At 36.9% G+C, this 26338-nt stretch overlaps 1 protein-coding gene across 11 annotated transcripts in view; it reads right to left on the bottom strand.

The window, feature by feature from the left end:
- Nucleotides 1–26338, bottom strand: part of PDS5B (PDS5 cohesin associated factor B) — a 208342-nt gene that overhangs the window by 56053 nt on the left and 125951 nt on the right. For all 11 annotated transcript variants that reach the window (XR_002336648.1, XR_002336649.1, XR_002336650.1 and 8 more), the window contains exons 18-20: nucleotides 21314–21419; nucleotides 17402–17562; nucleotides 226–349 (exon numbers count right to left, since the gene is read on the bottom strand). Coding sequence is in view for 8 of the 11 variants with exons in the window: in XM_021065557.1 (XP_020921216.1) it covers nucleotides 226–349; nucleotides 17402–17562; nucleotides 21314–21419 (391 nt within the window). In the remaining 3 variants the exon portion in view is untranslated. The remainder of the gene's footprint in view (nucleotides 1–225; nucleotides 350–17401; nucleotides 17563–21313; nucleotides 21420–26338) is intronic.

The raw sequence follows: 26338 nt of genomic DNA, 5'->3' as shown, positions 1-26338 counted from the left end.
TTGCCATGAGCTGTGGTATAGGTTGCAGAAGTGGCTTGGATCTGGCATTGCTGTGGCTGTGGCGTAGGCTGGCAGCTATAGTTCCAATTTGACCCTTAATCTGGGAACCTCCATATGCTGCGGGTGCAGCCCTAAAAATCAAAATCTCCAAATGTGAACATCCTATAAAATCATTCATACTGTTCTTAACTATAACATGAAACGACAAGAAAATTTTCTCTTTACCTCAAATATCTGTGCAAACTGGGTCTCTTTACTAGAAAATATCGCATGGATACAATGAATAGCATATTTGGCTTGACGGGGGGGTCCTTTTTTAGATTTGTGATGTAAGACAGGAAGCAAAGCTCTAAAAAAAAATAAAGAAAAACAATAAATCAGAAAAATCAACATGACTTCCCCTACTTTAAAAATGTTTGTATTTTTAAAGTAATGTAGAAACAAAAAAGTTACACCTACTCAGACTCATTTTCAATCACCTATAATTGTTTTATAAATGATTATACTAAAATTACAATCCAAATTTTTTATTTGTTTTTACTTAACAATTATAAATACAAACAAGGATGCTGACCCATTTCTTCTTTTCAATGTTACTTTCATTAGCCTTTTCTATTTTATTGTCACTGGTATCATTCCAGCTAAGACTTCTACCACCTTCAACAAAAGACCATTATAATGACACATTCTTTCTCACCTGGACAAGTCTCTTTCTCATCCAATTCAGACTTGACTCTCTGCCAAAACAACCTACATTAAATCTGATTATTTAACCATACAAACTGAGTATTTACTATGTGCCAGGAACTATTAAAAGCCCAAATCCTTGTCTTCATGCTACCAGCACATTAGAGATAAGACAAATGGTTAACACATAAATTAGCAAAATATGTTATGCAAATTGAGGTAACATCTGTTAAGGAAAAAAAAAAAGATGATGATGAAGCAGCAGCAAAAGACTGCAGAGACAGGGAATGGAGCTAAGTGACTGAGAGTGTTACAATTTCAAATAGGATGGATACAGAAGACATCTCAATAAAGCAACATTTGAGCAGAGTTCTGAAAGAGGTAGAGAGTGGGTCATGTAGCCAGCTAGCTGCGGGGAAGAACATTTATGTATCATATCATTCCACTACACAAAAACTTAAAAAGAATACCGAATAAAGCAAGATCTCTTAGCATAAAGCAAGATCTCTTAGCTCGACTATCATGCATACATCTTCGTGAAAGCAACTTCTGAATCCTCCTCCTTGCCCAATAACAACCCAGTGCTCCAGAATTAAAAAGAGAGAGAAAAAATAACCCCTTTTAACAACATTATATTTTCAGAAAAGACACTAATAGCAAAATATAAAAAAGACAAATGACAAACTAAAAGGAAATTCTGCATTTCATATTACAGAGAAAAGGTTAATATCTCTAAAATGTAAACATCTACAAATAGAGATTGAAAAGACCAAGAATATCATGAAAAAAAAAGAGACGGACATAACAGAGCAGAAAGCTCTTCAAATGAAGATAAGTTACTCTATTAGTGTGAACAGATGTTTACCTTCACTCCTTTTTTAAAAAAATTTAATTAATTAATTTATTTTTGTCATTTTAGGGCCACACCCACAGCATATGAAGGTTCCCAGGCTAAGGGTCAAATAGGAGCTTTAGCTGCTGGCCTACACCACAGCCACAGCAACACGGGATCCGAGCCACATCTGTGACCTACACCACAGCTCATGGCAATGCCGGATCCTTAACCCACTGAGGCCAGGGATCAAACATGCATCCTCATAGATGCTCTTCAGATTCGTTTCCACTGAGCCATGATGGGAACTCCGCCTTCATTCCTTTTTAAAAAATAAGTAAATACAAATTAAAACTACACTGAGAAGTTCCTGTTGTGGCGCAGTGGTTAACAAATCCGACTAGGAACCATGAGGTTGCGGGTTCAGTCCCTGCCCTTGCTCAGTGGGTTAACGACCCGGCGTTGCCGCGAGCTGTGGTGTAGGTTGCAGACGTGGCTTGGATCCTGCATTGCTGTGGCTCTGGTGTAGGCCGGTGGCTACAGCTTCGATTAGACCCCTAGCCTGGGAACCTCCATACGCCGCAGGAGTGGCCCAAGAAATGGCAAACGGACCAAAAAAAAATAAATAAATAAAAAACTACGCTGAGAGGATTTCTGCTTCTTATTAGGACAATGTATCTGAGACTGAATTTATTCTTCTATCTCAAGTAGAAAACAAGATAATATGTTAAAGGTTTCAAACACTGGACAATAAGAAGCACAGTACCAAAATCTCTAAAAGATGAGAAAGAAACTAGAAGGGCCCCACATCTTCCCTCAATTACTGCAAAGAGGGAGTCAGCAGACTGATGCACAAGAATTAAGCCCAACAGAGCCTGGTGGTTGCATGCAGTTGAGGGAGACAGAAATGGGAGTTCAGGGAGCCCAAATCAACTATAACTTCTAGGGCAAGGTACCACAGAGGAGGGGGCTACCAAGAAAGAGAACTTGTGTCGTGGGGATCCAAAGAGGGGTATCTTGGAGTCTCTACCTGAATAATGACCAGAGTCATGAATGAGCAAAAACTACCCAAGACCAGGAGAAGAACACTGGAAAACAGTAGGTCAAAAACTCCCTGCCACACGCCAGGCTGGTATTAATTCATGTTTCCACCAGCCACAGTAGAAAGACCTTCTAATATACAATCCGGAGAAAAATAACCAATGGGAGCAGTCCCAGAAATGGCACAGGTGACAGAATTATCAAAGACATTAAAACGGTTGCTATGACTATGTTCCACATGCTCGTGAAGGTAAGTAGAAAACGTGAACATGATGAAGGCAGAAGTAAAATAAGCACATTAAAAAAAAACAAATGGAACTACTAAACATGAAAAATACAATACTGCAAAGGAAAAATATATACACAGAGTCAAAAGCTGATTACATAGTACAGAGGAAAAGTCAGTGAATGTGAGTACATAGCAATAGAAACTATGCAAAATAAAACAAAGTGGAGTGCGGTGTGGGGATGGAGTATCAGTGACTACCAAGACAACGTCAACTCGTCAAAAATACATGTAACCGGAATCCCAGGAACCAAGGAGGTGAGAGGGGGACAACATAAAAAATATACAAACATTTGGAGAAAAAATAACCAACGAAATTCCAAATATGATGGCAATAAACCCAGAGTCCCAAGAATCTCAATAAACCTCAAGCAGAAGAAACAGAAAGTAAACCACTCCAAGGCAAATCATTATCAATTTTTGGTGAAAACAACAATAAAAAGAAACATCTCAAAAATACTCAGAAAAGACACATGTATAGAGGAACAAAGAACTAAAGAACACTTTTCCTTAGAAACTATGCAGTCTAGGAGTTCCCATCATGGCGTAGCGGAAACGAATACAACCAGTAACCATGAGGCTGTGGGTTTGATCCCTGACCTTGCTCAGAGGGTTAAGGATCCAGCATTACCATGAGCTGTGGTGTAGGTCGCAGACGTGGCTCGGATCCTGTGTTGCTGTCGCTGTGGTATAGGCTGGCAGGTGTAGCTCCCATTCGACCCCTAAGCTGGGAACCCCCACACCATGGGTGCGGCCCTAAAAAGCAAAAAAAAAAAAAAAGACAAAAAGAAAGAAAGAAACTATGCAGTTCAGGATATAATGGATAACATCTTTTGGGTACTAAATGAAAAGAACTCTCAACCTAGAATTCTATTCTGAGCAAAAATGCCTTTCAAGAATGAAGGTAACATAAAGACTTTCAGACAAAGAAAAGCTAAGAAAATAAATTAGAAGGACAATTATATTCTAAGAAACATTATTCAGGAAGAAAAATGATTCCAAATGAAAATATGGAGAGATAATAATCAAAACACGATGAGTGGCAGAAATGGCAAATATACGTGTACAAACCAAAGAAATGCCATTGTTAATCTGAGATATATCAAACTGCTTAAAGTGAAAACAACAACATATTTTAGCATTTATAATATATGCAGAAACAAAATACATGACAACAAAAGCCTGGAGGAAGAAGGCATGGAATTGCACTGTTGCAAGATTTTTACATTATACATTCCGTGGTATAATTTTACATGAAAACGGATAAGCAACAGTGAGACAATAAAACAAAATCATTAAAAATACCCAACACCAGAAAGGTCAGAAAGAGAAAGAAATGGGAACACAAAAAAGACAAAATGAAAACAAAGTATTCAGGAGTTCCCATCGTGGTGCAGTGGAAACAAATCCAACTAAGAACCATGAGGATGCAGGTTCGATCCCGGGCCTCACTCAGTGGGTTAAGGATCTGGCTTTGCTGTGAACTGTGGTGTAGATCGCAGATGTGGCTCCAATCCCAAGATGCCACAGCGTAGGCCAGCAGCTGTAGCTCCAATTCGACCCTGGCCTAGGAACCTCCATATGCCACAGGTGTGGCCATCAAAAAGCAAAAAATAAAATAAAATAAGAAAACAAAGTATCAAGATGGTAACTTTTTTTTCTTTGCTTTTCTTTTTAGGGCCACACCTGTAGCACATGGAAGTTTCCAGACTAGTGGTTGAATCAGAGCTTTAGCTGCTAGGCTTTGCCACAGCCACAGCAACGCCAGATCCAAGCTTCATCTGTGACCTACACCACAGCTCACAGCAACACCAGATCCCCGACCCACTGAGAAAGGCCAGGGATCGAAATCTGCATCCTCATGGATACCAGTCAGATTTGTTTCCACTGCGCCACAATGGGAACTCCTCAAGGTGGTAGTTTTAAACCCAACTATGGTTATATTAAATGGTAAACAGTCTAAACACTCCAACTGAAAGAGTGTGTCAGATTGGATTAAAACAACCAAAAGCAGAACAAAGACCAAACCATGGGATGTTTATAAGAAATTCATTTTAAATATTAAGTCCCAGGAACATCTAAAGGAAGGAAAAGAGGGAGGGAGGAAAGAATGAAAGAAAGAGATCTGCCTCACAAACACTAATATAAATGAAAGCATGAGTGATGATGCTATTCTCAGACTGTAGAATAAGGAAGATGACCAGGAACACAGAGAAACATTTCATCAACAGCACAGTCAGTTGACAGGGCTGTTGGGAAACTGCTACAGTCATACACTGCTACAGAGAATGTGAAACGGTCTAAACACTATGGAGGGAAATGTAGCAGTATCGAGTTACTCTATCACACAGCCACAAAATAAATATTTAAATACAGAGTTACTGCTAGTATATGTAAAGAGAAAAAAAAAAGCAAAGTGCAGAAAGGTACGAATAGTGTACTTTATCATTCATCTATCAAAAGGGCATATGAACACGCATATACATACATGTACACACTTAAACACATCTAGACAGACAGGCATGGAAGGACTTTTTTTTTTAAGTTTATCTACAGGTAAGAAAAAACAGGTAGAGAGTTGAAGAATACAAACTAGACTTCTCAAAATATATCCTGCTTTTTTGGTTCATCTTTAAAGAAAATTTCATTTAATTAAGAAATAAAATTTTTTAAAGTAAACTCTTAAAAAATAAAATGAAACAAATGAACAAAAGTGCGCATCCATTTGGCAGCATAACCACATAAAGAATCATTCCAAGTAACCTTAAAACACAGGAATTTGACTGCAAATCCTTAATGTGATACACCCTAAATACAAAACAGAACTACGTAAGTAAACAAACAGCTGTTTTTAGGAATCACATTGGTGGTGCCACTACTATTCTGAAACCGTTATGTATTTATTACGGGATAATTCAAAGGATTTATTATGTAATATCAATGTTTTATCACCTGTGTTTTCTCAGCACAGGGCAAAAAAATAAAAAAATGTAAAATTTTTTAAAAAGGCTCAATAAAAATGCAGTTTGAAATGGAATAATCAATAAAAACACACAATGCACTTTATTTAAAAAAAAAAAAAACCTTTTTTCAAAAGCTATATCCACTGAACTGTTCTAGAAAAGTAACCCACACATTAGCAATTAGTACCCACAAGACTCATATTCTAATTTCTTGATACTATGTCCATTAAAAGGAACCAGGGCTCCTTAGAGAAATGATTGATTCCAGGTCTAGGGCAGGACATGGACAAGATGGGTCTGGAACATTCTGTTATACTAGACGGCAAAGATACTACAAAGATTAGTAGAAACATTCCAAAGGATTCAGAGGTCAACCTGAATAGCCTCCTGGGTACAGATGGGATAATCAGAGCATAAAGAGACCAGTGTAACTGACAGAAACACAAATATGAGTAAATCAATCAGTTTATATGTATTTTTTTTCTTTTCACAGCCTCACCTGTGGCATATGAAAGTTCCCAGGCTAGGAATTGAGCCAAGCAGGAGCCAAACCACATCTGCAACCAACACCAGATCCTTAACCCACTGAGCGAGGCCAGGAATTGAACCCGCATCCTCACAGAGACAACACTAAGACCTTAACCTGCTGAGCCACAATGGCAATTTCCTATAATATTTTTAAAAAGATGACAACACAGGATGGTAGTAAACTTCTTCCTCCATATTTTGAACTCTGTTCAATATATAAAAGAATCAAGCACTTATCCTGACTTTCCTAAATAAGTGTAACACTGGGGAACCAAAGAATAGATGAGAAATTCCTCTTTATAAAATTATTCAGCTAACAAGTGATAAAGGAATGGCAGAATATGACCAATGATTACAAAACATGATCAGCTACTAACATCAAAAAAAAGAGAGAAATAACCAGGTATTATGTGCCCCATGACCGACCACATACCAGCATACCACAACCTGCAAATGGTCCTGTGACAAAATATCTGAATCAAAATCCAACTATTTGGATTCAACTCTCACCTTACAGAAAACAGAGGAAAACATTAAAGCATACCAAAGGCACACAATTAACAACAACAACAAAAAAATCAGTCTATGTGAGACTCTGCAAGAGAAACGACCTGGTTTCTTTATCAAACAAAGAGAGGAGAGAACTGGAGGGGGAGCTTACAGGAGACAGGGGACTTCAGAGACATAACAACCAATGACAATGTGGAAATCTTACTTAGATCTTGATTCAAAAAAATCCAAACTGTTAAAAAAAATTACTACATTTTTGAGAAAATCAATTGGATATTATTCACATTAAGCAATTATTATTAACTACATTTGTGATAAAGGCATTGTAATTATTTTTTAAGAGTTCTTATCTTTTAGAGATACTTATATGTACAGATGAAATGATATACAGAGCCTGGGATCTGTTCTCAAATATAAGGAGAACAAGGAGAAAGGGTAAAATTATAAATTAAACAATGTGGCTTTTAGTTATTTATATAAAAGCTGCTTAATGGAAGTTCATTATAATATTCTACCTAATTCCACATATGTTTAAAAATTTCAATAATAAAATGTGTTAAAAAAACAATCTGAGTCTCACCAAATGCTCTTTTTGGTCTATGGTTAGTGGCTTTTTTCAGAAATGAAAATTGATAACTTTCTGGCTACTTCAATAACTAAAATGCCCAGATAAGACCTGTGTTCTCATACATCATACATAACAATACAAACATTCATAATATCCTTCCTCTGATCAATGAATTCAGCAAAGTAGCAGGATACACGATTAACACAGAAATTGGTTGCATTTCTGTATACTAACAAGGAAGTATTAAAAAGTGAATATGAAAGTACAATACCTTTTAAAATAGCACCCCCCCCCAAATTGAATACCTAGGAATAAACCTGACTAAGGAAGAGGAAGACTTATTTGCCAAAAACTATAAAACATTAATCAAGGAAATTAAAGAGGATTCAGAAAAATGGAAAGACATTCTATGCTCCTGAATTGGAGGGATCAACATTGTTAGAATGGCCATACTACCCAAAGCAATCTACAGATTCAATGTAATCCCTGTCAAATTACCCATGATATTTTTCAAAGAACTAGTACAAACAATCCAAAAATTTACATGGCACCATAAAAGATCCAGAATTGCCAAAGCAATCCTGAGGAAAAAAAGCAGAAGCCATAACTCACTCAGACTTCAGACAATATTACAAAGCTACAGTAAATGAGACAGTGTGGTACTGATAGAAAAACAAACATACAGACCAATGGAACAGAATAGAGAACCCAGAAATAAACCCAGACACCTACAGGCAATTAATCTTCAACAAAGAGGCAAGAATATAAAATGGGAAAAAGACAGTCTTCTCAGCAAGTGATGCTGGGAAAACTGGACAGCTGCATGCAAATCAATGAAACTGGAACACACCCTCACACCATGCATAAAAATAAACTCAAAATGGCTTAAAGACTTAAACATAGACACCATAAAACTCCTAGAAGAGAACATAGTTAAACATTCTTGGATATCAATCATACAAATGTTTTCTTAGGTCAGTCTCCCAAGGCAACAGAAATAAAAACAAAAATAAACCAATGGGACTTAACCAAACTTAAAAGCTTTTCACAGCAAAGGAAACCATTAAAAAAAAAAAAAAAAAAAAGACAACCTATGGAATGGGAGAAAATAGTTTCAAATGATGTAACCGACAAGGTCTTAATCTCTAAAATATACAAACAACTTAGACAATTCAACCAAAAACACCCAACAACCCAAATGACAGAAGACCTGAATAGACATTACTTCAAAGAAGATATAGAAATGACCAACAGACACATGAAAAAATGCTCAACATCACTAATTATTAGAGAAATGCAAATCAAAACTACTATGGGGTACCAACTCACACCTGTCAGAATGGCCATCATTAAAGAGTCAACTAATCACAAATGCTGGAAACAGTGTAGAGAAGAGGGAACCCTCCTACACTGTTGGTGGGCATGCAAAGTGGTACAACCACTATGGAAAACAGTATGGAGGTACCTCAGAAAACTACATATAAAACTACCCTATGACCCAGCAATCCCACTCCTGGGCATCTATCTGGGCAAAACTTGCCTTGAAAAAGATATGTGCACCCGTTATGTTCACTGGAGCACTACTCACAATAGCCAAGACATGTAAACAATCTAAATATTCATCAACAGATGAATGGATGAAGAAGATGTGGTATATATACACAATGGAATACTACTCAGCCATAAAAAAGAACAAAATAATGCCATTTGCAGCAACACAGATGGAACTAGAGACTCTCATACTAAGTGAAATAAGTCAGAAAGAGAAAGACAAATACCATATGATATCCTCTATATCTGGAATCTAATATATGGCACAAATGAACTTTTCCCCAGAAAAGACACAAATGCATGGACTTTGGTTTAAACAGACTTGTGGTTGCCGGGAGGGAGGGAGAGGGAGTGGGATGGACTGGGAGTACGGGGTTAGTAGTTGCAAACTATTGCATTTGGAGTGGATGAGCAGTAAGATCCTACTGTAGAACAGTAAGATCCTGCTGCACAGGGCACTATATCTAGTCACTTGTGATGGAACATGGTGGAGGATATATGTATGACTGGAGTCACTTTGCTCTGCAGCAGAAATTGTACACCAGAACAGTGTTAATCAACTATAATAGAAAAAACCAAAACCTATAATATAAAAAGAAAAATATAATCTCTTTCCTTAGTCATTGAGAGGAAAATTACAGATCATACACAAGTAAGAAGCAACTATGGTTGGGACTTTGTTAAGATAGTATGAGAAACTTTAAATTCATCAAATTTTCTGCACACTCATTTAAACTGAAAAAAGACATAATGTCAAGAAGGAAAAAAAAAACAATTTCAACAATTCTGAAGTACTAGGCAGTCTGAGAAGTTAGTGATATGTAAATAAAGCAACTACCTTTCTGACTCCTTTTACATTAATAAGTTTCTATTAAAAGGAATCCTTTATTCCCTCATTAAACTGAATTTTTCTTTCAAATTTATGTTTTCTCCCCTTGATAATAATAATGCATATCATGACACACAAACAAAACTGAAAAATACATTAAAAACACTAAAGAACAAAAACTCCTTTTTGGCTGCTTCCACAGCATGTGAAGGTTCCTAGGCCAGGGATCGAACCCATGACACAGCAATGATTCAAGCTGCTGCAGTGACAACACAAGATCCTTAACCTGTGGTGCCACAAGAGATCTCCCCTCCGCAACCAAACAAACAAACACACAAAAACCTTAAAATTCTACTATCCTGAAATAATTAGTGTGAACATTTTGGTGAGCATCTAAAATTTCTCTATACATACATACCTGCATATATTAAATATATTAGAATACAAAATGGAGTTCCCATCATGTCTCAGCAGTTAACGAACCTGACTGGCATCCATAAGGATGCCGGTTTCACTCCCTGGCCTTGCTCAGCGGGTTAAGGAGCCGGCATTGCCGTGAGTTGTGGTGTAGGTCGCAGCCCTGTGTTGCTGTGGCTGTGGTGTAGGCTGGCGGCTACAGCTCTGATTTGAGACCCCTAGCCTGGGAACCTCCATATGCCACGGGTGCAGCCCTTAAAAAAAAAGCAAACAGAGTACAAAATATATATTATTTGGAAACATTTTTTCACCCAAAAATGTTGTGGAGAAACTCCTATGTCAAGTATTGCTGAATACTATGCACTCAGCTCTTCAGCGGATGGCTATGCCACAATTGTTAATCTAACCAATCTCCTACATGTGAGCATTTAGATGGTTTTTTTTTTTAAATCCTAATAACAAAACCATGAATATTTACCAACTGTCTCTGAGCTTTAAATCTATCCTAAAATCTGCTCTAAGATCTTGCAGTTATAACTCTGCAAATTACATTTCCCAGACTCCCTCAAGAACTGGTAGGTTCTTCCAACAAGAGCCACCACAGCGTCTTTAGGCCTTCTCTGCAGCAGCTGCACTATCCCACAGCAAGAGTCAGGCCCCCCCTCCTCTGACAATTAGCTGTGACGTTGACAGGGCTCTTCCACCTGTCAGGCAGTACTTAACACCACTTCTTCCCAGTTGGTCTGCCAGCGCTAAGGAAGTAGCTGCTTCCAGCAATTCCTAATATCTGAGTTACCAAAGCAACTTTTCATTCATTCATGCTTCAAACATCTGTATTAATGTTAATAGGTATGTTGAAAATACCTATTATGGTTTCTGTTTCTGACTGGACCCTAAACCATATAATCATTATATAGACACCTTTTCTAATTATCTCTGGGATAAATTCATAAAAGTAAAACTACCATATCAAAGACCACACACATTTTAAGCTGGTATGTATTACCACATCACCAACTCAGAAAAGCTGCATCAGTTTGTACTCCAACCAAGACAGCATCACTAGTATGCTAGCTAAAACTGGTTACAGCACATGAATATTTTATTTGTACTTCCCCTCATTCTTCTCAGTCAGCATAAATGTCCTTTCTTACTGTGATTATAAATTTCTTATTCATTCCTTATGCTAGTATTCTACTGAGACATAACTGTGATTTCTTTGCTAAGAATCTTTAAATACTTTTTCTAAAATCATATATATTGAAAAATAGCTTCTCAGCATGCCAGTTGTATGTATTTCCAACTTACTTCATGACTTTTGCTCTTGTCTAAATAATATTCTCTCTCATGAAAATATAAGGGCAGACTTAACCTGTCCTATTCGCTTCAACATCCTCATTACCTTATACACAGTGAAGGCTCTATAAACATTTTTTCAACAAATGAATTTTTAAAACTCTAATCCATCAATATTTCATTTATGAATTGGGGAAACTTCTCCAGTCCCTGACAAAGAAAAAAGTTACAAAATGCACTGGCTACTAACACTTGCATTAATTTACATATACTTAAACCTTAGACAAAAATTTTTAAAATAAAACCTTAGATAAATAATCTCTGACTCATCTGGAACATACGTAAAGTCAAACAAGCAGTCTACATTAATTTTTTTCTTTTTCAGCTTGCCAGCTATTTATTGAGTAATCTAAGTTTTTATGACTAATTGTTAAAAATTATACTCCTCACTAACACAGGGTTGTATAAGGTTGCAAATTTCCTATGCACTCTACTTTTAAATCTTCTGATTTTTACTGCTACAATACTTTCTAAGTGATTGTTAGTGGCATATAAAGAAAGCTTAGGATTTTTACATATTTATTTTGGTCATCTTTTTTTTTTTTTTAAGTAGTTTTGCAGTTGGCTCTCTTATATTTTTCCAAGAAATATAACTTTGCTTCCCTCCTTTCCAACACATACACCTCTTATTTTCCTTCTGTCTGTCTTTTTTTTTTTTTTTTTTTGCTTTTAAGGGCCGCACCCACGCATATGGAGGTTCCCAGGCTAGGGGTCCAATCGGAGCTATAGCTGTCAGTCCATGCCAGAGTAATGCAGGATCCCAAGCTGCATCCACGACCGACACCACACCTTGTGAAAACGCCAGATCCTTAATCCACTGAGCGAGGTCAGGGATTGGACCCACAACTTCAGGGTTACCAGTTGGATTTGTTTCCACTGTGCCGCAAAGGGAACTCCTTATTTTATTTTTTTATATAATTATATTGGCTAATGTTTCCAAAACAATGTTGAATCATGGCAGAGATAGTGGATTTTCTCATCTTGTTCCTGACTTTTACTGTGAATGCTTGTAGTATTTTACTATATGATAGGGCCTACTGGTTTGAGTGGTATGAAGGTATTAATTCCTATTTTATTGGGTTTAATTATAAACAGCCTAATTTTATTAGAAGCCCCTTCAGCATTTGTCAAAATGATCCATTGTGTGCCCTTTCCCTTTTTCATTTATATAATGAATTTCATTTATATAATGAATTAATATTAAGCTTTCTAACTGTGTCCCTTTTTGTATTCCTGGAATTAACCACATTTGGGCACAGTGGGTTTTTTTGTATTTGGGGGGCCACACCCGCAGCATATGGAAGTTCCCAGGCTAGGGGTTGAATCAGAGCTGTAGCCAATGGCCTATGCCACAGCCACAGCCACAGCCATAGCAACTCAGGATTTGAGCTGCATCTGAAACCTACAGCACAGCTCATGACAACACTGGATCCTTTAATCCACTGAGTGAGGCCAGAGATCAAACCCATGTCCTCAAGGATATTAGTCGAATTCGTTACCACGGAGCCACAGTAGGAACTTTGACCACAGTATAGTCTTGTTTTTACTGTAGTAAATTCTCTTAATAATATTTTACATACATTTTTTGTGTTGATTTCAGTAAGATTTGTCTTAGTTTTTTTTTTTTTAATCTGGTTTTAGCATTCCTGCTAGTTACCTTGGCTTCATAAAAAGTAATCTAAACACATTCTTTCCCCTCCTATTCTCTGAACAATTAAAAAGAATTAGAATTTCTGTGCGGTTTTGGGTTTTTTTTCCTTTAGATCGGAAATATTTTCTTTTAACGCAAACACTTGGCAGGGTAATTTTCTCAAATTCATTTATATTTACAGTGTATTAGGGTTTTCAAACATTTAAAACACAGATGTAGCCATATCTAAACTTAAATACCGAAAGTAAAATGATGAGAAAAGACAAATCAGAGATATGCAAACAAAAAGAAAGCAAAAGTTGGATTTAGGGGCAAAAGCAAAACTGAATACAAAGGGAAAAAGCACCCAACTTGGTAAGGACCTCACAATAAAAAAGGGGTAATACATTTCCTAAGTCCTTGAATCCTAAAGAATATCCTTCATCTGCCCTTATTTAAGCACTACCTGGCAACTTAGGAAAGGCTTCAGTTACAGCCTTTTTGTGCATCAAAACTCTCTAGCAGTTGAATCATAACTTCAGAAATCTTATGCGGTTGAAAAGAACTGTCAGCCTCATTACTTTTCAGTTGTACATCATCTCCTTTTTTCTTGACGTTTGTGAAATAACTTCAGGCATCTCCAAAAATTCAGTAAATTCAATCAAGATATTCTCCTAAAACATGAGCCCTCCTGGTCTCCAGGTTCATGGTTTCATTCACTCTAAACAACTTTATTATTATTTTTTAAAAATGTCTTCCATTTCCCATTATTATGTTGTCTTCTCCACAGAAACCAATTATGGCTTTTCACTATGGGCAGGTCTCTCTAACTGCCTTATTTCTTTGCCCACTATATTCACTTTCTATGCAGTTTTTTTCCTCAAGCTCAATTTCTACCTTCCTGATTACATTTTCAATATCGTTTGCTCCTTGCTGTTTCTAGCAAATTATATTCTATGATACAAATATGTTCCTGTTCTTCTGTACCCTTAGTTCTTCCATTTCCCTTTTTATGTTTTATGTTATCTTATTTTTGCTCTTGCTTTTTATTCCCCACCACCACCCAGCTGCCATTTGCTGTTTAACTTTCTTGGTGACTGAGAACAACTGTCTCAAATTTTCTTTTTCCTAGAAAAATTCAGTTCTTTCAAAGTGCTCATCAGCTATCTTCTGGATGCTAAAATAGCTGCACAGGTTTCATATTTGTTATATTATTTGTATTCTGTTAATTCATCTCTGAATAAGAGAAATCCTCTCTACCTCTGCCATTAAAACAAAAATATAGTGTCTCCCTGTGACTTAACACTAGAAATTGTCTTTAAAAAAATAACATCACAACTCAAACTACTCTTGCTTCATTAGCTGGATAAAGTAGCATGGAGGAGGAAATTAGGACTAAAGGTAGTGAGTCATTTATTTCTGTGTAATTTCTGTCCACGTCTGCTTAAGCTCTTCCAGTTGAGAACCAGCTCCACTTGGACTACAGCCATACCCTACACTCTAAGGGGACTCCCATGTGTTTTGGCACATGTGCCTATTTTGGGGTGAGCCAGACTCCTGAAACACTTGCTAAGTCACAATGGAACTGTAAGTCACCATCATTTTATTTATTTTCTGGCCACATCCGTGGCACATGGACGTTTCCAGGGCAGGGACTGAATGTGAGCTGCAGGTGTGGCAATGCTGGATCCTTTTAACCCACTGTGTGGGGCCGGCGATTGAACCTGTGCTTCCACAGCTACCCTATCCACTGCAGTTGGATTTGTAACCCACTATGCCACAGGGGGAAACTCCAATCACCATCATTTTAGTTGTGTGGCTCAGCATGTAATTTTTTCTACTCCTGTAAAATTGGTAATAAGACATTTGCTTCACAATTCTACAACACCTCTACACTGTGTCCCTCCTGTTAAGCCCAAAGAAAAATGGTATGACCACAAAATCCCTAATTTAGTTCTATTACAGCTGAAATTAGGTTTTCCTTATTTCTCTCACAGCTTGTCCACACCTCAAGCTCCTCTTTGGAGATCAGCGAGCGAAAGAACACTTACCATACACTCCCTTATACACCTGATTCGGGGATATGTGCATCAACTGTCAGTGTTCTCACATCCACTCAGTCTAAATGGCTTATCTAGCACCAATTCTGTCCAGTTTGTGGTAGTTTCTACTTAGATACATTTTTCTTTTGGTTCTTTTAAATTATTTTGGTAAATTCGAGGGAAGATAATTTAATGAACATTCATTTAACTCTACCAGTTCCCTCAATACCAACTCACCCAATTTAATAAATTTAACTTATAAAATCTGCACACGTATTTTATTTTCTATTTTTAGCCATACCCAAGGCATATGGAAGTTCCTGGGCCAGGAATCGAATTTAAGCCACATCTGGGACAACGCCAGATCCTTAACCCACTGCACTGGGCTAGGGGGTCAAACTGGCAATGCCAGAGAGACAAGCCAGATTATTAACCTACTGCACCATAGCAGAACTCCTGCATACATCATAGCAGAACTCCTGCATACTTAAGTTATCCCCTGGAAGACACAGACCGTGAGGTACTTTATCGAGTGCAGTGTATGCACAGAGCAGGTATCCAATAGCAACTGAGCTAATCCTCCTCATGAAAGACATCTGATATACTCAGCATCTCCATCAAAGTAGTTCCACATTTAAGTGGTGGATATTTTAAAATGCCTTTGTGTGTTCTAAAATGTCTGCCTTCAACTTTGCTCTCAGAGTTCTCCTACAAATATATCAAATGATGTTTCTATAAAATATAAAGAGTACTGGGAAAGATAGTCTAGAATGAAAATAAAAACCTTCATTGAATAAATCAAGCTAAAACTTGTTAATTAAGAAAGGAACGGTGCCATAGGTGGCTATGTTCCATAGGCACTGCAAATAAACAGGCCTACATTCAAATCTTCATTCTGGCACATGCTAGCTATATGACCTAGAACTATTTACCTCAGGTAAACATTGATTCCTCATTTGGAAAATGAGAATAATTCTTACACTTTACTGAATTGTTACAACATTTAAATGAGATAATACATTAAGTGGGCATTCAGTAAAAGGTATGGAGTTACACAGAGTTTACATATATTGTATGCCTATACATTTATCTCCAAACTCTGTTCTCTGATCTGGATAGGAGAGTCATGGCTCCATTCCAAAAGCAAATTCATGCTCCAGACTCCCTTAAAAATTAAGAAGTCAATTCTAAACAATAATGTTTCTTATGCTTGCCAAAAAGAATACTCTTACAAGACTCTGGTATGTTTCAATTATAATTTAAATAATGCTTTTGTCTTATGTATCAATAGTTTCTAGAATTAAGTTCACGTGAACAGAAAGGAAGAACAAGAAGAGTAGCTGAGCATCTAAAAGCTAGCTTTGTCCACAGTCTCGTTCGGAGGAAAAGGGCCACATGGAGAGGTACAGTGCCCCAACTACAACTAGGGAGGCCAGAAGTAATGAGGGAGAGGTAAAAGCAATCACCAGTGACTGTCAATATCAAGACCAACTATTCGATGTGTCCTCCATGAACAGGGAGGAGAGATGCTCTGAGAGAAGTAGCAGGGATCATTAAAAAAATGAAGACAATTCTTTTGTGCTATCACAGAATACTGAACAATAATCAAGCACCATTAGAGATGCCCAGGATAACAGTACAATTTGCAATTGTTGGAAATACTAGGATACACCGACATATACGAAAAACACACTCCTATTAGGATGAGTACTCCAGGCCCTCCTGCTTCCCTGTGTCAAAAGCACTACTTCTAAAAATTTTCCATCTAATACTCATCATGACAAAAGAAAAGAGCACTATGGAGAGAGCTAATGAAATTCCCTTGGAATTTGCTACCTGACCTTAAATTCACATGAATTGTTTATTCTATGCCATAACATGCCAAATAACTACTTTACTATAAAACTTTTTATTAAAAATCTTTAAGCAAAACTGATGCTTAAGAAAGAAATGCCATGTTCACCCTACATTTTCATGAATCTTCTAAAATACCAATCAATGCTTCTCCTCAGAAATGAGAATATAAACTGAATAGTAGGCATTAAGATAAGCCAGATATTATTTCCTCAAAACTTAAAAGATTCCAACCATGATATAACTCAAAAAACAGTAAATTATTTTTCTATCTTCCAGAATATTTATCAGAATAAACTCAACTCACGATCTGATGTGTGGGAAATCCTCTTCAATTTTGCTTCCCGTATTTTTGAAAATCTGAAGTGCAGCTTCTGCTACTTTTTCATCATCCATTTTCAGACAAGCCAGGAGAGACTCAAATGTTTCAGCAGAATGAAATGAGATGGGGTGTGTAAATGAGAGTACCTAAAACATGAGTCATAAAAATTATCTTTATAATATAAATCCAAATTATTATATATTAGAAATACTATACATTAAATACAAAATAATTATGCTAAAAATAAGAGCACTAGCAATAAAATTTTAAACTTACTCACACATAGAACAGAAATGTTCTTATATAAGACTGTACAATGTAAAGAAATAATTGCTTTCAAAATTAAATAACATGTTAACATAATGCTATCCAAATAATTTAGATTTGATTAATGTTTCAGGAGGGCAGTAGAGGAAAATGAGGGTAGGAGAAAAGGAAAATTAGTAGAGAGAATTTAAGAAAACACCTCTGCTCTTCTAAATAAAGGTCATTAGAAGAGACCAGCAGATAACATTTTTGGAAAAGAGTAACCCAGCAAGGGGAATAAAATACCAGATAGTAAATTATAAGTTTTCGATAATCAAATCAACATGGTATTGACAGTAGAAAAAACATTAAAAAAAAAAAAAAAAACAGGAGTTCCCTGTCGTGGCACAGTGGTTAAAGAATCCAACAAGGAACCAGGAGGTTGCGGATTTGATCCCTGGCCTCACTCAGTGGGTTAAGGATCCGGCGTTGCCGTGAGCTGTGGTGTAGGTTGCAGACACGGCTCGTATCCTGCGTTGCTGTGGCTCTGGTGTAGGCCAACAGCTGAAGCTCCAAATAGACCCCTAGCCTGGGAACCTCCATATGTGTGGGTGCGGCCCTAGAAAAGGCAAATAAAAAATAAAAAATAAAAAACAAATCCTCGGCATATATAAGAACTTAGATTAAATAGAGTACAGTAGATTATAAAGAAGGCAACAGAAAATAACCAAGAACGGATGGAATTTTTAATAAACAGTCCTGGTAAAGTGGGTAGCTATTTGGAGGAAATCAAATTAGATCCTTTCCTCTAATATATATTTTCAAAGTAAACTTTAACTGGGTTGTTTCAGATTTAAAAAACAAAAACAATTAAAAAACCCCTCTAAACATGAAAGGATTTTTAAGCTTCAAATAAACAATAAGAACCAAATGTGGAATGTAAAAACAAGTAGTAGAAAATGTTATACATAATGCCACATTTATAAGATTTAGAAACAAGCAAAATAAGCAATGTTATTTAGAAATATAGACATAAATGGAAAATCTATAAAGAATAGTAAGAAAATAATAAACCCCAAGTTCAGGAAACATACACCTAGGGATGCAAAGTTAAACAAACAAACAAAAAAAAAAAGCAGCATATTTCAACAGTATTAATACTCTATTTAATTTTAATTAGCATTCCTTTTACTTTCCACTAGTATTCATTTTATCACTACACTTTATAACTTACATGAAACAAATACATTCCAGTTTTTATGTATCTAATATGTCCTATAAGAAAGCCAAGGAAATTAAAAGCTCACTTAAATGAGTTAAAAAAAAAAACAAAAGATTGAGATGTTAGTAGAAAATGAACAGAGGATAAAAATGACAATTTTGGGAGTTCCCATCACGGCTCATTGGTTAACAAACTGACTAGTATCCATGAGGACATGGGTTTGACCCTGGCCTTGCTCACTGGTTTAAGGATCCAGCATTGCTGTGGCTGTGGCATAGGCCAGTGGCTACAGCTCCAATTTGACCAACAGCCTGGGAACCTCCCTGTGCCACAGGTGTGACCCTAAAAAAACAAAAGACAAAAAAAAAAAAAAAAAAAAAAAGACAATTTCACCACAGAGAAAACACTGATGATCAACATACGCAAGGTGGACCTCACTAGCAACAGTAACTATGCAAATTAAAACATCATTTTCACTTATTAGATTAGCAAATCTCCTAAAATTTTACATTATTACAAATTTGTGAAGATAAGATAGGCATCTTCATAAACTGTTGACAGAATTACATATGAATATGATATCTCTATAAAAGAATCTGACTACAGGTATCTCTCAAAGAATTTTGAAAGTGGTCATACTCTAATGCAGTAATGCCCTTCTAGTATTTAAAAAATAAAAAAGAAGACATTAGCAGGAGCTATTAGATATATCTATCTTAGCAATGATTATAAGAATAAAATTAAAAAAACTTAAATATCCAACAACATGAAAACAACTGAGAACACTGATACTCCAAAAGTGAACTAATCACTATTGCCAAAAAACATTTTTTATTATTATTTTCATTATGAGGCACACACTGTGCTAAGACATTTAAGTATATGGTTTATTTAGTCCCTCTGAGAGAAGTACTATTATCTCCATACATATGAGGAAGCAGAGGCAATTAACTTGCCTCAAAGCATACATCTAATAAATGAGAACCAATAATCAGATCTGTTTTTTGATATTCTTAAAAATACTGTCTTAAAAAGCATTGTGAAAAATGTTTATTATTTGTTATGGGAAAACAGTCAATATAAAAAATTGTACATTCAGTCTGACCTCGATTATACAAAAGTGTACATTTTTCTAAAGATTATACAAAGTGTTTGAGTTTCCCCTGGCACAATGGGATCAGCGCGTCTCTACAGCACTAGGGCACAAGTTTAATCCCTGGCCTGGCACTGTGGGTTAAAAGATCTGGCGTTGCCACAGCTGTGCCATTGGTTGCAAACGCAGCTCAGATCTGATCCGTGGCCTGAGAACTCCATATGCCGAAAAATAAAAAAAAGAAAAAACAAATGCTTATATATGATAGGCTTACAAATGTTTTTTCCTGTATAATTTTATATTTTCTAACTTATCAACAATTAATTGATATTTCTGTAATCAGTAAAAGTTAGTAGTATATTTTAATTAACAAAATAACAGTAAAAAAAACCTGGTTCCTTCTGCTCACTAATGAAATGTTCAAATTACAACCCTTTTTTTTTTTTTTTTTTTGTCTTTTGTCTTTTGTTGTTGTTGTTGTTGTTGCTATCTCTTGGGCCGCTTCCGCGGCATATGGAGGTTCCCAGGCTAGGGGTTGAATCGGAGCTGTAGCCACCGGCCTACGCCAGAGCCACAGCAACGCAGGATCCGAGCCGCGTCTGCAACCTTCACCACAGCTCAAGGCAACGCCGGGTCGTTAACCCACTGAGCAAGGGCAGGGACCGAACCCGCGACCTCATGGTTCCTAGTCGGATTCGTTAACCACTATGCCACGACGGGAACTCCAACAACCCTTAATGTAATTAATACAAGGCTATCGGATATAATTTAAACCTGAAAATATTTAGCTTACATGTTAGAATATGCAGTTTCAAAACGACCTAAGGACGATTAAGAAAATTTTGTTCTATAAACTTAAAAATCAAATCTCAAGACAAAAAAATACAAACTAGGAATGCTCTGGTCTAGCTCAGTGGGTCGGGATTCAGCTTTGCTGTGAGCTGTGGTGTAGGTCGCAGACATGGCTTGGCTTGGACCTGGCGTTGCTGGGACTATGGTGTAGGCCAGCAGCTGCAGCTCTGATTGAACCCCTTGGCTGGAACATCCATGTGCTGCAGGTGTGGCTCTAAAAGCCAAAATAATAATAATAATAATAATAATAAGTAAAAATAAGTAAATAAATAAATAATACAAACTACATGGAGTTTTCTGTGGCTCAGTGGGTTAAGGACCCCGTGTTGTCACTGAGGCAGCTTGTGTTGGTACTGCAGTGAAGATCTGATTCCTGACCTATGAACTTCCACGTGTCACGGGTACAGCCAGAAAAAGACACAAATTATATATACATTTGACAGTTGTCTAATTAAACACTTAATTTCACGGTAAGTATATTTACCTTAAGCAGTTCAAGACCGGCCCTGATGGCTTGATCAGTTGGAACCCCCTCATCTTCATCATCTGCTGTTCCATCTATTGATTTGTTCACTTGCTTTATAAGGGCACTAAAGTATGACAAAAATATTTTTTTGCATTTTTAATTGTCTTTTATTAGCAATGCCTAAGAAAAATAATCATGAGTATTTGCTGTAAAGATCACATCTGAAACACACAAATTTGATACGGTAGTTTCTCTCAACCATTACGGCAGAGCAAAATGCTATAATAAATATTTTGAGAATCTTCTGTTTGAAATAGTATTTTACCCTGTCCATTCAAATGAGGTCAAAATGTTATTATGTGATTTGTTATTTCAATGTTACATTTTTATTCTTGTATTTTCTGTGTAAGGTCTATGCCCGAACACATGCATAATAATAGATGTTTTCTAATTATCTAAAATTGATTACTGCTCCAGTAAGCTGAACAATGCAAAATAAAATAGAGGATAAACGGCAACATCAAGCACTTTCAAACCATCTATCAAAAACGGACTGTGTCAGCCTCTGTTTTAAGGACCAGAAAGGCCTGCTTCTGAAAGGTGTAAAAATGCCAGGTTAACAGACAGACAGTAAGTCCTCACTAGAACATTAGAACAGATCAAAGAGAACACAATGTCTTGACATTTTCTTTTAATAACAAGCTTATGTGATTTTAAAACAAATATTTCTAATACACTGTCAATTATCCAAAATAATCATCCACCCTGACAGGTATCTGTTCTTTCTACAAAAAAACAGGTAACAGATACCAGGTTAGAGACATAATATGTATCTAGGTATAAGAAAATTCAATTACCCAATGTTCCTTAAAATGTTGAATAGAGCTATGTTTCTCCAAAAATATTATGTAATCACCTTTAAGGTCAAACTATGAGTCAAATATATGTCTCCCCTGCAGGGTCCTCTTATATTTGTCATTCCTTAACAGTATTTTTGAGGATGTGTTCTGTCCTTTTCTGCCCATTTTCCCTGATTAACTGATTCTTACAAGTCCAACTCGCCCAAATAAAAATCTTCAACCTGAATCCTCTTCCCATATTTTCAGCTGTCTCAAGGTTTTTTTACCTACATGTACCATAGGAATGAAAAATACCATATATCCAAAATTAAATTCATTACTTTCTTCCATGACTTAGCACATGAAGCTCTTAGTCTGAGGGAAGACCAAAGGCCAGAAATAAGTAAACAAATGCATAAAAAAGATAATCCAGGAACAATGATGACTAGAAAGAAGGCCAAGACAAGAAGTGAATTTCATTAGCCAAGGTAGTCAGGAAAGGTACAAGTGAGTTAATAACCAAAGAAAAGAGCCAGTTACATTAAAAAAAAAAAAAAATCCATAAGAGAAAGCATCAACCTGGAAAACCAAAGATAATCACCTGAAAAATTATTACAAAATACTAAGCGTTCAGTGAGGTGATACCAACAAAACACTAAAAATCAACAGTGCTGTTCTCTATCAGCTAAAGCCACTTAAAAGATAGGGGGTGAGGAATAGAAGAAATAAATTTATAATGAGAAGCAAAAATATACAAAATAACTAGGAAAAAAAGTTTTAAATGCACAGAATCTAGCTATCAGGCTTTTTAATAAGGATGGATCTCGGAGTTCCCTGGTGGCTCAGTGGATTAAGAACCTGGCATTGTCACTGCTTTGGCTCTGGTTTGATTCCTAGCACCAGAACTTCAAAATGCCACAGGCATGGCCAAAAAAAAAGGGTGATTCTCCATCTCTACCTTACACTGAAATGAATTCCACAACAATTAATATTAAATGGAAGTTCCCAGGCTAGGGGTCAAACTGGAGCTGTAACTGCTGGCCTACACCACAGCCACAGCCATGCCAGATACGAGCTGTGTCTGTGACCTACATCATGGCTCAAGGCAACACTGGATCCTTAACCCAATGAGCAAGGTCAGGGATCGAACTTGTGTCCTCATGGATACTAGTCGGGTTCGTTAACCACTCAGCCATGATGCGAACTCCTGTAAAGCACAAATTTAAAAGGCAATCCAACTGTGTTAATAGACTTATTTCATAAAGCACTCATATAATCAATAAGAAAAAAACAATTCCTCTAAGCCACTGACAGAAAAATGAAAATAAATGCAATTACCTAAGAAACATATGGGGGGAAATGTTCAACTTTATTCACAATACAATTTTTTTTTTTAAGAGTATCATTCATCTAAAGGTGGCAAAGACTGAAAAGGTTAACAGCCACTACCAGGAAGAGTTTGGTGAACTGGACACTCACTACCTACTGGTGCGAACTAGGAGTGGAACCTTTCAGGAAGCCCATCACACAGCGTGGTGGTTAACCAGGAGGGCACTAGAGCTCGACTTCCTCCATTTAAATACCATTAGCTACTTCCCAGCAGTGGAACAGCTGCTTACTATCTGTGTAACTTACTGTTCCTTACCTATAAAATGGGAATAATAATATCTGTCCCATAAAATTAAGAAGTAAATGAGTTAAAACACACAAAACATTAGAATCATCCCAAGCACATTATAAGTACTAAGGGCTACTCCCTGTTGTTTATGTTTGAACATGTCTTCTATATCACAGGACCTAGTATTTGCTAAAGCCAAAGACCTGTTTTGGTCCTTGGTCTTTAGTTCATAATTTCATGTGCATTATTTCATTATCTTAACTTTCAAAACACTGCAGCAACTTGGCTTTTTTACCTTACCATAATTTTTCTACTGTTAAAAAAAATACCAAGGCTCTGTCCATGAGCTTTTGATCTTTTTAACTTTTTTCTACACAATCCTGCTCAGGAAACTAGTCTATTCTCACAGTTTCACATAAATTCAATTTGCCTTGATTAAAAAAAAAAAAAGCCAGAGTTCCCATCGTAGCTCAGCGGTTAACAAACCCGACTAGCATCCATGAGGACTCGGGTTCGATCTCTGGCCTCACTCAGTGGGCTACGAATCCGGCATTGCTGTGAGCTGTGATAAAGGTCGCAGATGTGGCTCAGATCCCACCTTGCTGTGGCTGTGGTGTAAGCTGGCAGGTACAGCTCCAATTCGACCCCTAACCTAGGAAGCTCCATGTGCTAAAGGTGCAGACCTAAAAAGACCAAAAAAAAAAAAGAAGCCATGTCCAAACAAGCAGCATATCCTTTCTCACCAGCTCCCTTCATCTTTTCAAGGTATTCTCATTCTGTTCATCATCTGGACTTGACCTCATACCTCATATACTTATGACTCCTCCTCCCTTATATTCCGTGTTTCTGATAAGACAACCCAGTTTTTAGGTTGTTCTTTTAAAACCTTCCTCAACGATGTTCCTTCTTTTCCATCCCACTACCACCACCCATAGAGCAATCTATCTTTTCTACTTCTTTTCTCCAAGCCGTCATCAATTATTCCTGGCTTTCGACAGACCAAAAAACAAAGTAAAAGTACTAAAGTTAGATACGAAAGGCTTTCCACAATCTGATCCTAAATGCTTTTGTGAGGATCTCATAACAACTTTATACTTCTCCATACTGTAGTTTAAACAGATGGCAATCATTTCCAAATATCCTCCTTCTTTCCTAGCCAGTTAGTTTTCCCTACATTAATCTCAATACCTATATACACCTCCTGCTTCTGTAAAAATAAAATCTTACTCATACTTTCTCTTAGCTCAAATGCTATCCCCTTAGAGAAATCAGTCCTCTGAACACTATCTGCACCAATTTTATGGAACTATAATACAATCTTCTGATTAAAACTCATTATTGCATTACTAGACTGGTTAATGAAAAACAGAAAGTATGCTTTGACAATATAGAAGGCATGGGATTACTTATTTAATTAATGAATTTCAGTCTGATTCAGATTCTTCCTTGTACTAATCTAGAGGGATCAAGTTTTTTTTATTTTGTTTTGTTTTTCAAACCAAAGAACCCTTCTTCAAATGAAAAATGATATAAGAGGAGTCCAAAGTGAAGAATGGGCATTCTTTTTTTTTTTTTTTTTTTTTTTTTTTGCTATTTCTTGGGCCGCTCCTGTGGCATATGGAGGTTCCCAGGCTAGGGGTTGAATTGGAGCTGTAGCCACCGGCCTACGCCAGAGCCACAGCAATGCGGGATCCGAGCCGCGTCTGCAACCTACACCACAGCTCACGGCAACGCCGGATCCTTAACCCACTGAGCAAGGGCAGAGACCGAACCCGCAACCTCATGGTTCCTAGTCGGATTCGTTAACCACTGCGCCACGACGGGAACTCCCACGAATGGAAGTAAGGAACCCCTATTCTGCAGAGGGTGACAGGTCAAAAGCTACACCCTATGCCCTTCTCAAAAACAACAACAACAAAAAAAACCGTCAAAGCAACTTCACTGAGTACAGAGTACCATCTGTATTATGTAGATTCTAATATACCTCTGAGAGCTATTATGGGTCACTAATAAATCACTATGCTAAATGTATTTTTTAAGTAGTTTATTTTTTCAATCAGTTGGAACATTTTTAGGAAGTTTTTTTAAAAAAGGAATGAGGGAGTTCCCGTCGTGGCTCAGCAGTTAAAGAACCCGACTAGCATCCATAAGAATTGGAGTTTGATCGCTTGCCTCGCTCAGCGGTTAAGGATCCAGTGTTGGCATGAGTGATGGTGTAGGTAGCAGATGCAGCGACCCAAGATGCTGTGGCTGTGATGCAGGCTAGTGGCTACAGCTCCAATTCAACTCCTAGCCTGTGAACCTCCATATGCCACAGGGCTCAGATACCTCAGCCCTAAAAAAAGCCAAAACATTTTTAACATTTAAAAAGAAGGAAAAAAAGCTCTTCTCATAATTTACAAAAACAAGTATAGACATAAAAAGAAAGTATTTCCCAAGATGTCACAATCAGGTGATATCAAAGCTGAAACTTTATTTGGAGGTTGTTCTAAAAATACCACCTTCAGTTCTCAGATATCTGTGAAAACACATCGTATGTTGCTTTACAACATATTCACCAAGTCTTCTTTTCTTGAGGGTAGAATT

The sequence above is a fragment of the Sus scrofa genome, chromosome 11, assembly GCF_000003025.6.
Source record: "Sus scrofa isolate TJ Tabasco breed Duroc chromosome 11, Sscrofa11.1, whole genome shotgun sequence".
In the NCBI taxonomy this organism is placed as follows: Eukaryota; Metazoa; Chordata; class Mammalia; order Artiodactyla; family Suidae; genus Sus; species Sus scrofa.
This window is presented reverse-complemented; position numbering and strand designations above follow the sequence as displayed.